The 13796-nt window shown below is 38.8% G+C and overlaps 1 protein-coding gene across 4 annotated transcripts in view; it reads right to left on the bottom strand.

The window, feature by feature from the left end:
- The window catches only part of LOC128026319 (serologically defined colon cancer antigen 8 homolog), a 34421-nt gene that overhangs the window by 11087 nt on the left and 9538 nt on the right, over positions 1–13796 (bottom strand). The window contains exons 1-4 of one of the 4 annotated variants that reach the window (XM_052613324.1): positions 8839–9981; positions 7648–7771; positions 6610–6712; positions 2953–3887 (exon numbers count right to left, since the gene is read on the bottom strand). In XM_052613324.1, coding sequence (XP_052469284.1) covers positions 3824–3887; positions 6610–6712; positions 7648–7735 — 255 coding nt within the window. In that variant the 5' untranslated portion in view covers positions 7736–7771; positions 8839–9981 and the 3' untranslated portion in view covers positions 2953–3823. Of the gene's footprint in view, positions 1–2952; positions 3888–6609; positions 6713–7647; positions 8246–8838; positions 9982–13796 lie in introns of those variants that run through there. The other 3 variants (XM_052613323.1, XM_052613321.1, XM_052613322.1) reach the window with 3 other exon arrangements.

The raw sequence follows: 13796 nt of genomic DNA, 5'->3' as shown, positions 1-13796 counted from the left end.
AGAGCAGGTGAAATTTTGGACAAATAATCAGATATCAAGCAGGGTTCTGTTTCTAGGCAGCCCAAAATGAGTCTTTATCAGGGTACTGTAGCTGACAAACACCATTTTTTATTCAACATCAAGACTTTGATTTGACTGTACAAGTGGATATTTTAGGTACTTCATTAATCACCTTCAAATAAAAATAATTATCTTTACTAGTTCTACATGGTTCTGTAGTGTGACATTAATTTTATAAAGCACAAAAGCATGTCTCTTAAGGGCATAAAAACAGCATTAATAAGAATGAGCAAAATTATCATTTAGATGGAGTATAGTATGCAATTCCTCTTGTAATTTTCCTAAAAGGTTTTTCTTGTTAAACACCCATTAATGCTTTCTGAAATTCATTTTGACGGGTTGTGCATTATTTTATGCTTTTTCTATTCAGTCCTCCCAAAACGAAATGAACAATGTAACTCTATGACTTGTACAAAAGCTGTCAAGTAATTTGTGAACAGTGGATGAATACTGAAAAAAACAACTATTTTGATTCAGACTAATTAGGTAATGAATCATCCAGACTGATCTGTGAACCAGTCTGACTGATTCATTGAAAAGATTCAAAATGATTTGATCCCATACTGGACATTATGGCTGTTTTACTCTATATAAAAGCAGATTCTGGCTGATGTTTTTAATCTTTGCAAAACTAGAAAAACGTGTATCTATTATAGAACATAATAAACTTAGAAATAGCAGGATTTTTCTGATAAATAATGATATTTATCAGAAAAATCCTGCTATTTCTAAGTTTTCCCATGTACACCCCCAAATACATCAGCTTACAAAGCAATGACAGTTATGCATTAATGAGAAATTATGTTACTAAGAAATGATAATACATGTTGCAGTCTATATGAATAATAATAACATTAATTCTATATTTAATACTGGAGACGTACCAGAGATCTTAAGTGCATTCATTAAATTAAAGTTAGTCTATAGTTTTGACATAATTGAATGTGTCTGGTACTAATAGTAAAAAAAAAATCTATCCTTATTTCAAGTAATTAATTTTTACATTTGAAATGACAAGAACGTCATATTTATGATTTCATATCATACAGTCAAAACTAAAAATATACATATTTTTGTTCATTGACCTTAAAGAGTCTCTGCCACTACATTAATGAGACAATATGAAATCAGGCAGAAATATTAAAAAAAAATATTAAAAAATAAAAAAACACTGATTACTCCATCCCAAAGTGGCTTTTACCACGCTAACATCAACCCTCTTACACAGAACTAAAGCGATGCCCAGAATGCATTTACAAAATAAAAATAGGATTGACACACATATGTATTATTGATGTTCTCTATAAAGCCGAAGCTATTACGCACAATCGTTGGCCAACACTCCGAGCCTTTCATATATCACTGGCCCTAATCTCTAGGCAGAAAATATGCGAATACCACGTGGAAAATAAATAAATAACTTGCAGGAGTGAAACATTGTGTGCTGAAAACCCCTGTGTTGCTTGGCGTTGGCTCGAATGGTAAAAATAAATCAAGCTGATTTTCCAAATGTTTCATGCGTGCCACGCTGTTGCAGCTCTTCGCAGCACAGATTGCGCGCCCGATCAAGAATATCTGAGGTGGGGCCCCGGCTATTTGCATGTACGCCGGAGCCATTTGCACCATCTTATTAACACGTACACCTTAACCCATGGGCGGTGGGGTGAAGTGCCCTACAGAGCAGAGACACCCGGGGCACTGAAGACCCGGGAGCAACCAGACCTCTCAGTCTCTTACTCAGAGCTAGAGCTGAAGTTTGGCTCTGGCACCTTCTGTCTTACATACCAACAGTAGAAGAGAAATGTGTGTGTCAGCATCACAATAAACAAAGCATGTAGACAGCGAGAGAGAGGAACGGTGCAATGCAGTTAACTCTCACAAATTGATTTTTCTCTATTTTGGCCGGCACATGAAATCTGCCTTCATGCACACTGAAACTTTTGCTTTGTGTTGAAGAATAGCTAGAACATATTAAATGATTTCTGAATAGTTCATAAAAAGCACAACGAAAATGATTTCATCGCAAAAATCATCTCCAGCGTGTACATAAGTCAAATAAAAAAAGCTGTGATTATGTATTCTCTATGGTAAACGGAACTATAAATATTTCACACATACAGTATAGATTCTCTCTAATCGCTCCATCTCACCTCTGAGCTCGGTCTGCAAGCTCTTGTGAGAAATGTTGCGTAATTGTAAAGGTGACGAACCATTTTAACAGCTCCAGTTATGTGAGGAAAGCTCACTTACATGCCCACACTGCACAACTATCTAAAAAAAAACATCCTTTTCATTATGGGGAAACATAACTTTTCTTTGTATCTGCTTCTCTTTGGTTCAAGGAGGTGGATATTCACTAATATGTTAGGTTGTGGAGGAAACAGAAGGATGTTGTGCACCCAGCAGAAGCTCAGTTCAGGCTGGAGGTACTGTGGATACACCCACACTCACTCACTCGCCCACATGCTGGCTCGGGCGGTGTGCCAGACGCCCCTCAACCCTACAGTCAGTGGCCACATGTGCCCTGCCTGAAACACACACACACACACACACACACGGTCTGAAGTGGTATGAGCGCAATGCTCACATCTATCAGATATATAAAAATACAGTATCTGATTCCAAGTATTATTATAGAAATACGGAGAGGTTAGAAAGCTGCAGGATGTAAATCTAATCAGTGGCTTCTTGAATTGATAACCATTCTGACTAAATGTAATTCCATAAGAACAGAGTACACTACTGTTCAAAAGGTCTGTAAGGTGTTGTTTTTTTTTTGGGTTGAAAAAAAGAAATACCTTTTTTTCAAAGAAGATATAATACATGAATCAAAAGTGACAGTAAAAACAACATTTTATTTCAAATGTTTTTTTTCTTCTATTCAGCAAATAATCCTGACAATAATTGATGATGATAATGGGAAATGTTTCTTGAGCAGCAAATCATCATATTAGAATGATTTCTGGTGGATCATGTCATGTGACATTAAAGACTGGATTGATGCTGAAAATTAAGCTTTGCCATCACAGGAATAAATGACATATGGATATATATATACAACATAAAACTCATTTTGAAATTGTAATAATATTTCACAATATTTCAGTTTTTACTGTATTTTTTTTATCAAATAAATGTAGCCTTTGTGAGGATAAGGGAATTTTTTCAAAATAATTTTTAAAAATCTTACAAACCCCAAAGTTTTTAACAGTAGTGTATTTCAACTGCTTCCGTTAATTATTTGTACATTTATTAATTTACCTTATAGTTTGACATTCTTTTCATGCCTGAATCTTTTCAAGATTCTTTAAGGATGTCAGTCTGCAAGAACCGGATTTGTTGGGTGTGTCCAACTAAAATATGTTTTTTTGTTTGTTTTTTACAGACCTTAACACACAGATCGGATTTCACCACATGCAAAATGATCAGTCCAAATTGGATTTGTTCAATGTGATCAAATCCTGAATTCTACAGATGTATTTTAAAACACTTTAATTTTCAATCTTAACTGAAAACCTGTGAATCATGGGAGAAATTGACTCACTGTCACCCAAGAGATTTGCACCCCTAATTGTGGCCGGCTTTAGCATTAGTCCCTCATGCAAATGTAGTGATGTCATGGTGTGATACACTAAACAAGCTCCTATAAGGACTGCTCATGTGATGCAGGACTCGAGGTCAGTGCCGCAGGTGTGTGTACCTCTGTGCGTTGGTGCATCCTCTCATGTTGCACACACTGCTCTTCAATCTCTTCACAACGACCTCACAGTTTCTCAGCGCTGTCCTGCAGGTGCTCTTCCTCCAGAGACAACTGCTCAATCTCCACTCTACAGTACAAACACATACTAATGTTTTATAATCCACATTTCCATACTGTTAAATAAAGATGCTTTACCTCTAATAATGCTTGGTCTGATATTAGGTCATTCAGACCACAAATATACTATGCAGTTTAAATGATGGGTCACAGGCAGATTTGAACTTGCATTAACCACTATGCCATGGCTCCAACACTAGTTATTTAGGCAGAGAAGAATGTGTGGATCTTTCCTTAACAAGACTACACTCTCATTGCACCAGAAACACCGGAGCACTCTGCCATCAGGTACAGCCCTGCCAAGTCAACTTCATTAGTAGAGTAAACACCCTGCTCTCAAAGTTAAAGAGCCAACACGGAAGAATCTTTGATTTAATGTGTAAACATGTTTAATGTGCTGACATTGTAATGGGTTATGTTTGATTAAATTGGTACAAGTATTTAAATCCACCACAACAACTTGCTTTAATATGCTGCATCAGACACGTGAGAAACCTTCATACAAGTCTTATGCAGAATGAATAGGATTCAGATTTTCGCTAATGAACCTTGTCGCCAGCGTGCTGCGTGCTCATCTGCCTATAGGTTTAAAACACTGCACTGAACAGAAGGCCACACTGTCACCGGATATAAAACAACAAGGCAGGGAGATCAGCAGATGACAATAAATCAAGTGTGTGAGTCTAAACACCATTCCTGTGAGCTCATGAATGTTTGCATGACCCTACATTTCTGTCTCAAGTTAATCATTGCTTTTTACTAAAAAAAAAAAAAAAAAAAAATCAACAATTAAAATAATTGTTAAATGTGAATGTAAAAAATTCAAAACTGTAATTTAATTACATTTGAATCACTAAACTAAAATAACTAAAATAATTTTTTAACATGTTGTATTTAAAAAAGGCTTTTACAAACCTGCCCGCATTAATCATGTAAATTCTACTAGATAGCAATAGAGCTAGTTTTAATTTAGTAAATTATTATCATGTACCTGAACTTATTCTTTTTTATCATAAACATTTTAAATTATATTTACTATAAATTTATAAAAGAAAGTGCATATTGTAGGTGGTGTGACCAGTATTGAGTACATGTACAGTAAATGAACATTCTTTCCAGAAGACCAACAATTCACTAAAAATGTTTATTATTTTATTTTATTGGTCTTATTAATTATTCTAATTTGTTGAGAAATTGAGATAGTGAATTGGTGGGTTTTTGTTAAACGTGGGCCAAAATCATGACAATTAAAATAACCAAAGACTTAAACTACTTCAGTCTGTGTGCACTGAATTTATATAATACACGTGTTTCACAATTTGAGTTGAAATACTGAAATAAATGAACTTTTCCATGACATTCAAATTTATTGAGATGCAGCTGTATATGCAATAATGTTCTGTTACAAAATATTCTTGCAAAATCAACCCTTACAGTAGACAACGTGGACATTATCCCTTATGTATTTTATCAAATATCCCTGTTTATTTTAAGCTTTTATGTTGATTTCATTCACGTTATGCAAATACTGTATAGCTTTCCTCACCTTTTGTGCTTCTTTGCGGTTGACTTGAATAGTACTGTGCCATGACATGAATTTTTAAAGATACAAATATTCTGTCCCAGTTAATCTAAAGTAATAAAAACTGCATGTTAGTGAAGTATGATAATTGTTACAGTAAAACATGTCACAGTGAGACAAACTTCCTGGCATTCATCCAAACCCCATGTTCATCTTCTTATCTATCGACACTAAAAATGCAGTAAATAGAGTATAGTCAGTAATACGTTGAGATGATTCACCGCATCTATCTTCCTCAGAGGTCTTCTTGAGTTCAGCGTGCTGGTGGAAGGGGGAGGGCGAGCAGCAGTGGCCTGTACCTTCCCAAGCTGGGCCGACTGACCATGGCAGATTGCAAGCTGCGATGTGAGTAATGCGCTTTACACTGTTTTAACAGCTGACTACCCCAGAGGCCTGAGGTGAGAGGCACATGTGATGGGCAGAGAGCAAAGTCTGCACGGAGGACAGGCGGCGTGTGCCAGGGTACAGTGACAGCTCCCTTACTGGGGCACAGACTAGAGCAGTATGGCACGGAAAGGATGCCACGCTCTGGATAACACACCACGAGTGGCTCTGCGCTGAATGTCGGACTCCGCGAAGATACACAATTCACAAAGCATCAACAAGATCAAACAGTTGAGGAGATGATGTCAAGCAATCTGCATTTCAAATATGGAAACTCATTTTCACTGATCTCACTGCAAGGAATAGCACAGTTACAGTGAACACTATGTTTAGTTCAGCTGTAGATATGCTAGACGTCAGAGCCATGGCCAAAGAAGCGCTGATATTTGAAACAGCACATATTCGTCTCGAAACAGCCAGGGTTCCCACATCTTTTGACCAATGAATTTCTAATTATTTACTAATTTGTGATGACTACTTCATTTGTCAGTGAACTTTGTCAGTCATGTTTCACAAATATAAATTTATATTTGGTTAAACATTTAACAGCGGAGAAAAAAAAAAAAAAAGTAAATTTGTCCCTTAGCCATAGTAACCGTGAACACAAGTGTACATGTAGGTCTAGTACCTGGCATGAACTTAACTCGGTTCAGTTTTTTTTTTTTTGAGGGGGGGGGGGGGTTTGGCTGGGGGGTCGGGGGTCAAGGGGGTTGAATTTGTAATGAAAATATGAATATGGTATACAAGATCTGAAAGTGCTTCGTACCTGCTGCTCCGGGCCAGTTCCTCCAGCGTTGCCCCGAGCACCTGACACTTCAGTTTTCCGATCAGGCTGATCTGAGCACTCAGAAGAGCATCTGTTTCTCTGACTGTGAACAGGTAAAGTATTAACTCATTAACACAGCAAACACACATTCAGTATTTTTAAGATACATATTGAGCTATTCTGTAAAAAGAAAGAGCGAAGGAGAAGCAGACAGACTGCAAGAATGTAGTAGCTAGGTGGATTGTAATGCTAATTAAATTTAGTTTTCATTAAGTTCAAAAAGTTCAGAAGCTGTTGAAAATTTACCAAAAGATTCCTACTGCGTTTCTGCTCTTTGAAACTAGCTGGGCATGTGCAGGCCACAGAGAAAACACCACACACAAACAGGATAAAGAAACAAACTGGACTCTAAACAAACAGAGCAGAGTTTAAAATGTGGTCTCATCTAGAGGCGATTCTGTCTTTACTACTAAAATCAATCCATTTGGAGTTAAAGAGACAGGGATGGGGGGGACAAAAATAATTAGCTATCGAGAGTGGCCATTATATGCTTAGAGAGGGAAGTGGTCTGTGATATTAAAGGACTAATTCCATAAGCCCAGAGAGCTTCCTGCTGAGCCTCTGATGCCATTTCTCTTTAGACAACATGTGTGCCGTGCAGTCGCGCCAGAAAGAAGCTCTTTGTTTTCTCTACGCTTTGTTCTGGCGATCAGCATGACTCAAGTTTCTGGAAACACAGGTAAATAATCTAAACTCGCCCATCCAGATGGTGCAACAGATGTGAGAGCAGCACTCTGAAATCAGCAGACAGTGGGCAGTGCTGCTCATCTCCCCCCATTTTTAAACGCTAACTAATACGTAGCTCCGAAGCTCTGGAGCGCAGAGCATCTGCTCCCTTCGGCCGGCCAAAGGTTACAGGTGTTCCTGATGCTGTCCCGCACAGTGTGGCTCACGCCCAGAGCGTGTGGGGATGAGGCAGGCGGAAGGGCGGGTAAGGCGGTTGTTCTGGCAAGGGGCAGCGCACCAGCGAACACCCACCCCTCTTCTCGTGCTGCGCCTCCATTTGCTGAAGTGTCTGTGTCAGCTCACATTTGTGCCGCTGTGCCTGGAAGGTCAGAGCGGCCATGTCTTCTCCACAGCAGTGCTCTACCGCCTCCTTCTCCTGCATGCAGAGTGAGAGAGAGCAAAAAATGAGAAGGATACACACCTAGATCAATGATATACATGAAGATCTGGCGAGATTCAACAGTAAAGTGTGTTTTTGTGTCACTAGCGTCACCATTCGGAATTGCAAAATGAATGTTTCCAAACAGGTTTCCTGATCACTTCCCTCTGTAATTGGTCAGACAATCAGAGACCCCACCCCCAAATTTACAGCACTGGTTGAGCCAGCTCATACATCAGGTTGCTCATACAAACATAACAATGCTTTGAAAGAGGTTGCATTTTAAGCTGCAATAAAAGTACTGTAACAAACACAAACCACATTTAGGCAACTCAAGGTACAAAAAGTTGTGCTACAGTATATAGAACAATGTGCAAAAACAGCACAATAAACATATTACAACACTATTAAGGGCACAGAATTTAATTAAACTAATAAGACAGTTCACCCAAAAAATACCTTAATGTTGTTTTAAACCTATAGGTCTGTTTCTTCTTTGGAATATAAAAAGAAGATATTTTGAAGAATGTCTCTATGTTTTTGTCCATACAATGAAAGTGAATGGTCACCACAACAGTTTTCTTCTTTTCTGTTTTGCAGAAGGAATGAATGCATACAAGTTTGGAATGACATGATATTGAGTAAATGATATTAATTTTAGGGGTGAACTATGGCTTTTTTGACATAGCTACACTGTTAAATCAAAAACCATGACCAGAACTATCTTACTAAGGTCCAAAATGTGTGTGTACATATATATATATATATATATATATATATATATATATATATATATATATATATATATATATATATATATATATATATAAGTAAATTATAAATTATGCACAGTACAGTTGTATAGTTGGTAATAAACATTTAAGGCTGATAAATTCACTTAAAATGCCCGGTATATGCAGGTGTGACAACAAGGTTATTTTGAATCTTAACGTATAGTCTATACATTATACATCAACACATCTCTTCTCGCTCTACCATATTCACACCCCATGCATCACTTCATTTATGGCACCCTCATTTATTTTACCGCTGATTTCACTCACCTGTTATACACAATTCCTGGAATGCTCTGGCAGTAATGTAATCCATTCTACAGATATGCAAATAAAGCTTTGTTGACTCTCAGACATAATGAGAAAAGAGAGAGAGATATGACATCGATGAGTAGATCTTATGTGAAAGCACACATTCTTTACTCAGCCGCCAGGTTAAAGAGCATCGCGTTATGAGCAGCACAAATAAAATAACTAGTCTACACTACAAAAGAACAGACATAATACAGGCCAAAGAAAGTAAGACAAGGAAAAAAAAAACGCCCACAAAACTCAAGTCAAAGTGTGTTAATTAACAGTGAAGCCTGAAAACTTTTCTCGCACACTGGGTTTGGAATGTAGCTGGAGAAGTGACCGTCTCTGCAGGCCTGCTGTCGTCTGGAGTGTGAAGGCGCTCCGCCTGCGAGAGCTGTGTGAGAGAGAGCGAGCAGGGGGAGAGCGCTCGGCCCCCGCTGTGCTTGAACAGCGGCCTAAAACACCATCCACACCAGCGCTCAGCAGGGGCTCACAAAGGCCTCACAGCCAGCCATTTGTTACTGTGGCTTTCCAGGGGGCCCAGCCACTCACTGGGGTGCGGGGGTGTGGATAAAGTCGGGGGGGTCGGGTGTTTGTCGACCAATTAGCATGAGAGAGACCGCCAGAAAGTTACCGAGAGCACTTTAGGGAAAAAGTTGGATGAGCGAGAGGCCTTCGAGCAAGATACTGTGGACACTGACAAGACAGAAAGTTTGTGTATCTAAAGGAAGATAATGGAAAAAAATATTTAAAGTAGTGTGTGGCTAGCAGAAGAACAAATGTGTTAGCATGCACTGATTGACAATTTCATAGAATGATTCTTATATACTCAAGTTTTATCAATTAAATTAATGCCTAATATTGAATATCACTAACATGTCGTATGTGATGTAGATTTACAAGAAATCATGTGTGTCTATCAAAGTATCAAACAGTGCTATCGATAAATGTATTCACTTAGGATCCAGTGGCAGTGAAGAAATTATATTTTACTAAAAGTTTGCTGAATGAATTTAATCTGTAATGAGATAAATATACTGTGCACCACAAAATAACAAACACTGCAAAATGTGCAGTAAAATTCATGAAGAATGACTCTTGTGAGCTGGTTTCTTCAATAAATCACTCAAGATGACTCGTGAATCATGTATGAGTTATCATTATGAATCAGTTCTTTGAAGCATTCACTGAAGGAACTAACTGAATCAGTCAAGCCTGGATTGCTTAAGCCCCTTTCACACTGCACGTCGGACCCGGCATATTGCCGCAACATTGCCGGGTCGCCTTCTGTGTGAAAGCAACCACGTCCCGGGATTGATTCCGGCATTGAACCCGGGTCGGGGACCTAGTAACATTGGGGGGTTTGACCCGGGACGTGATGACGCGCATTATCGCGTGACTCTTTTACCGGCTGTTTTGAAGAAAGATCAACGTTTGCATCAAAAAAAATTTGCAAACTGTAATGAAGCAGAGATCAGTTAGTTCCTCACTTTCCGCGCTGACGCCGAGATCTTTTGCTTGCTTCAGTGAAAGTATAACGTGGCTAGCATTTTCGACTCGTACATTACACGTCACGCCCTGATGTCACGTGTCATTACGGGACCTTTACGGGTTGTGTGTGAAAGCACGCACATATCCCGGGTCATCACTGGCAGTGTGAAAGTGCAAAATCTGGCGACCCGGGGACAATTGCCGGAACACTTTACCCGTGTATTTGCTGGAATGGCAGTGTGAAAGGGGCTCATGTGAACCACAAGTCATTCCTGTCAGTCATGTACAACTCGAAATAAAGCAAGAACAGTTTTGAGCACTTGAAGGGATATTTTAAAACTCTCATTTGCTCCAAACATGTATAACTTTTGTACCTCTCAAGATATTTGGAAAAATATTGGTTAGCACTGATTTCCACTGGTAAAAAAAAAAAACAGAGACTTTTTTTTTATTTTTTCTGTTTCACTGATGATAGAAAACTATGCAGGCTTGTAACTACATAGTAAACTATGACAGAGTCCGATCACAGAATTTTCATTTTTGGATGAACTATCTCTTTAAGGTTTGTGAAAATTATGAAATTTAAAAGAAGAAATTAAAATAAAAATGGATGGCAAGATTTTTAATGTTTTGAAAGAAGTCTCTTGTGTTCACCAAGGTTGCATTTATTTGATCAAAAATACAGTAAGAACAGTAATATTATTACAATTTCAAATAACTCTCATCTATTTTAAATACACTCTAGATATATTTAGAAATTTTATTTAGTTATGTGATGGAAAAGCTAAATCTTCAGCAGCCATTACCTCTTCAGTGTCACATGATCCTTAAGAAAAAAATTTAATATACTGATTTGGTGCTCAAGAAATATTTCTTATTCATAGATTATTCTTTTTATATATTTAAAACAGATCAACTTGAAAAATAAGCATCTTTGCTAAATACATTTCAATAAGTACTGATATCTAAAAAAATCTCACTGACTCCAAACTTTTGAATGGCAGATATACATTTATTTGACATATTTTATGTTTATGTGTAAATATATGGGTAGGAAACACTTGACCCATTTTGAAGTCATTTCATTTGTGTTAATTAAAATCAGAAATGTCATCCATTTCAAGTGTTTGCACTGGCATGAACGGTTGTGAAGCCAGGTCAGACAGCTCTGACTCACCTCGCACCCGCTCCAGCCACTCCACAATGGCAGGTCAGTGTGTGTTTGCTCACGGCTGGTAATGATGTGAGCGAGGCCTAATGTCCTCCGGTCAAGAGCCGTAGCCGGGTTGGTCGGTCTGCCTGGTAGGGAGCAGCATCGACCCGCGGAAAGCAGTTTCCGTAGCTGGGTGCTGGTGAAGCGCGAGGGCCGAGGGCTGCCTAAGTGGGTACTATTCAAGCTGTTGCCCATTTGATTTGGACTACCACAGACCGCTCGAGCGCAGAGTTTGCAGCACCCTGTGGTGCTCCGTGATCCTAAGCCAAAAATGACCAAATGCTACCGTTCCTAAAATGTGCGCAAATTGGAGTCAGCCGTTTGGCTTCATGAGCACGCAACAGTACACAAGGACACTTCACATCATTTGTATGTTAATATATGTGCGAGAGAAACTTTCAAAAGTTAAGAAAGTACAGGCTGCACTGCGTAAGAAGGGAAATGGACAGAAGTTGCTAATATGGCGTTCTAACAATTATCCCGGTTTTGTGGTACAATTTCAGGATGACATACGCATCTTGCAAGCACTAGAAAGAGCACAAATCCATTTACAAGCATGTGAGGTTATGCACAAACATTTAGTGTAAAAAAGCACATGAGCGTAGAATTTTTTGCGATCAAGATATCAGAAAAAAATTGTCTGGAATGGTAAGACAGGAAGTACAGCAAAGTGTTCACACTCTCAAACTTCAGATGTTTTATGTCATTTATTCAGCTGCTCACTTGGTCAGTGTCAATCGTGCTGCTATTTCCTGTCTCCGACTGGCACGCTCGCCCCCATCCCTTCAGGAGCGACTGAAACAGCCCAACCTGAGCCACTGTCGAGTCTCGTCTGCGAAACTTACACACCCTATATTTACTCGACATCCAAACCACATCTATTAGCGTGCACGTCAGCCTCTCCATGCATCGCTCGCCCCGTATTGCCACCCCCCCCCCTCTTTCGCTGCTCCCTCCCACCCTTTTTCCTTTAACTAAACTGGCTCTGGCTCCCTCCATCTGGTCCCCTTTCCTTCAGCAGCCCCGCACCTGTTCACACCTCCTCTCCTGTTGGACCGCATTGAACATTTCCTCGGATGCCAGGGCTATTCTGGCACTCGCAACCTCTCTGTCATTCAATCCATCTGTCAGAAGTGAACTTTGTTTACCGCCAGCTTCTGCTTTCTTCTTCAAGAAGCGCAAAACCCCCTCAAGGTCAGAGGCAAAACGAAATCCAGACGCCACCAATTTACAAACAACCCCCTCCCTTTCTATACGAAACCCATATCAACTAATCACCCATACCAGCTCATCACGATAATCATTTTTTTCTTACGTATCCGCAGAAAATCTGTGAAAATATGTGTTCACATATGCTGAATAAATATCCACATTTTCAGATCTGGTCAAGAAATGTCCTATTTTTGATTTATGTTTATGATAAAGACCAGGACTTCCGTTTCGACAGAAACACAGAACAAGATATTTCAGAATTTCTGAATAGCTTTTGTAAAAAAACAAACAAGCAAAAAAAAAAAAAAAAAAAAAAAAAAAAAAAAAAAAAAAAAAAAAAAAAATATATATATATATATATATATATATATATATATATATATATATATATATATATATATATATATATATAATACAATCATGTCCTTCCTAACCTCTTCTTATCTAATTCTTTCTCACATGGAACTCTAAAAGAGATGTTTAGCAGAACTTCCAAGCACTTCTTTTTCATACAATAAAAGTGAATGATGACCAAAGCTGTCAAGAAAGATTTTTAGTGAATAACAATAATTACTGATGAGTAAATGATGACAGTTTCATTGTGAGGGAACTGTCCCTTTAAACCATCATAGTATTTACTAAATCTCAGTTGAAAAATATTTAAGTGGGTTCTGTGATGTACATTCTGGAACACAATGCACAAACGGGAATGAAATGAAAGCGCAAAGATTAAAAGGAGGAAAAGAGGAAGAGAACAAGACAGAGCGCTATCCCTGGGTGAAACAGCCTGTGACAGCGCTCTTGAGGCTCGCGCTCTGAGCAGGTGACGCATTTCCACAGCTCGGGTTGACCTGGAGGGGCTTGTGCCAAACCCCCCACTCGTGTCACCTCACACAGGAGGCCCAACTAAACTGTGCTGCCTTCATCATCCCCCCAACACACACCAAACGTGCTCTCCAAAAGCCCAACGTGCCTATGCTTAGAAAATCAAACCTGCCACAAAAAGCACATGGCTGGC

The sequence above is a fragment of the Carassius gibelio genome, chromosome A13 (genome assembly GCF_023724105.1).
Source record: "Carassius gibelio isolate Cgi1373 ecotype wild population from Czech Republic chromosome A13, carGib1.2-hapl.c, whole genome shotgun sequence".
NCBI classification, from domain to species: domain Eukaryota; kingdom Metazoa; phylum Chordata; class Actinopteri; order Cypriniformes; family Cyprinidae; genus Carassius; species Carassius gibelio.
Note: the sequence above shows the minus strand (reverse complement) of the source record. Positions and strands in the feature narration are given on the sequence as shown.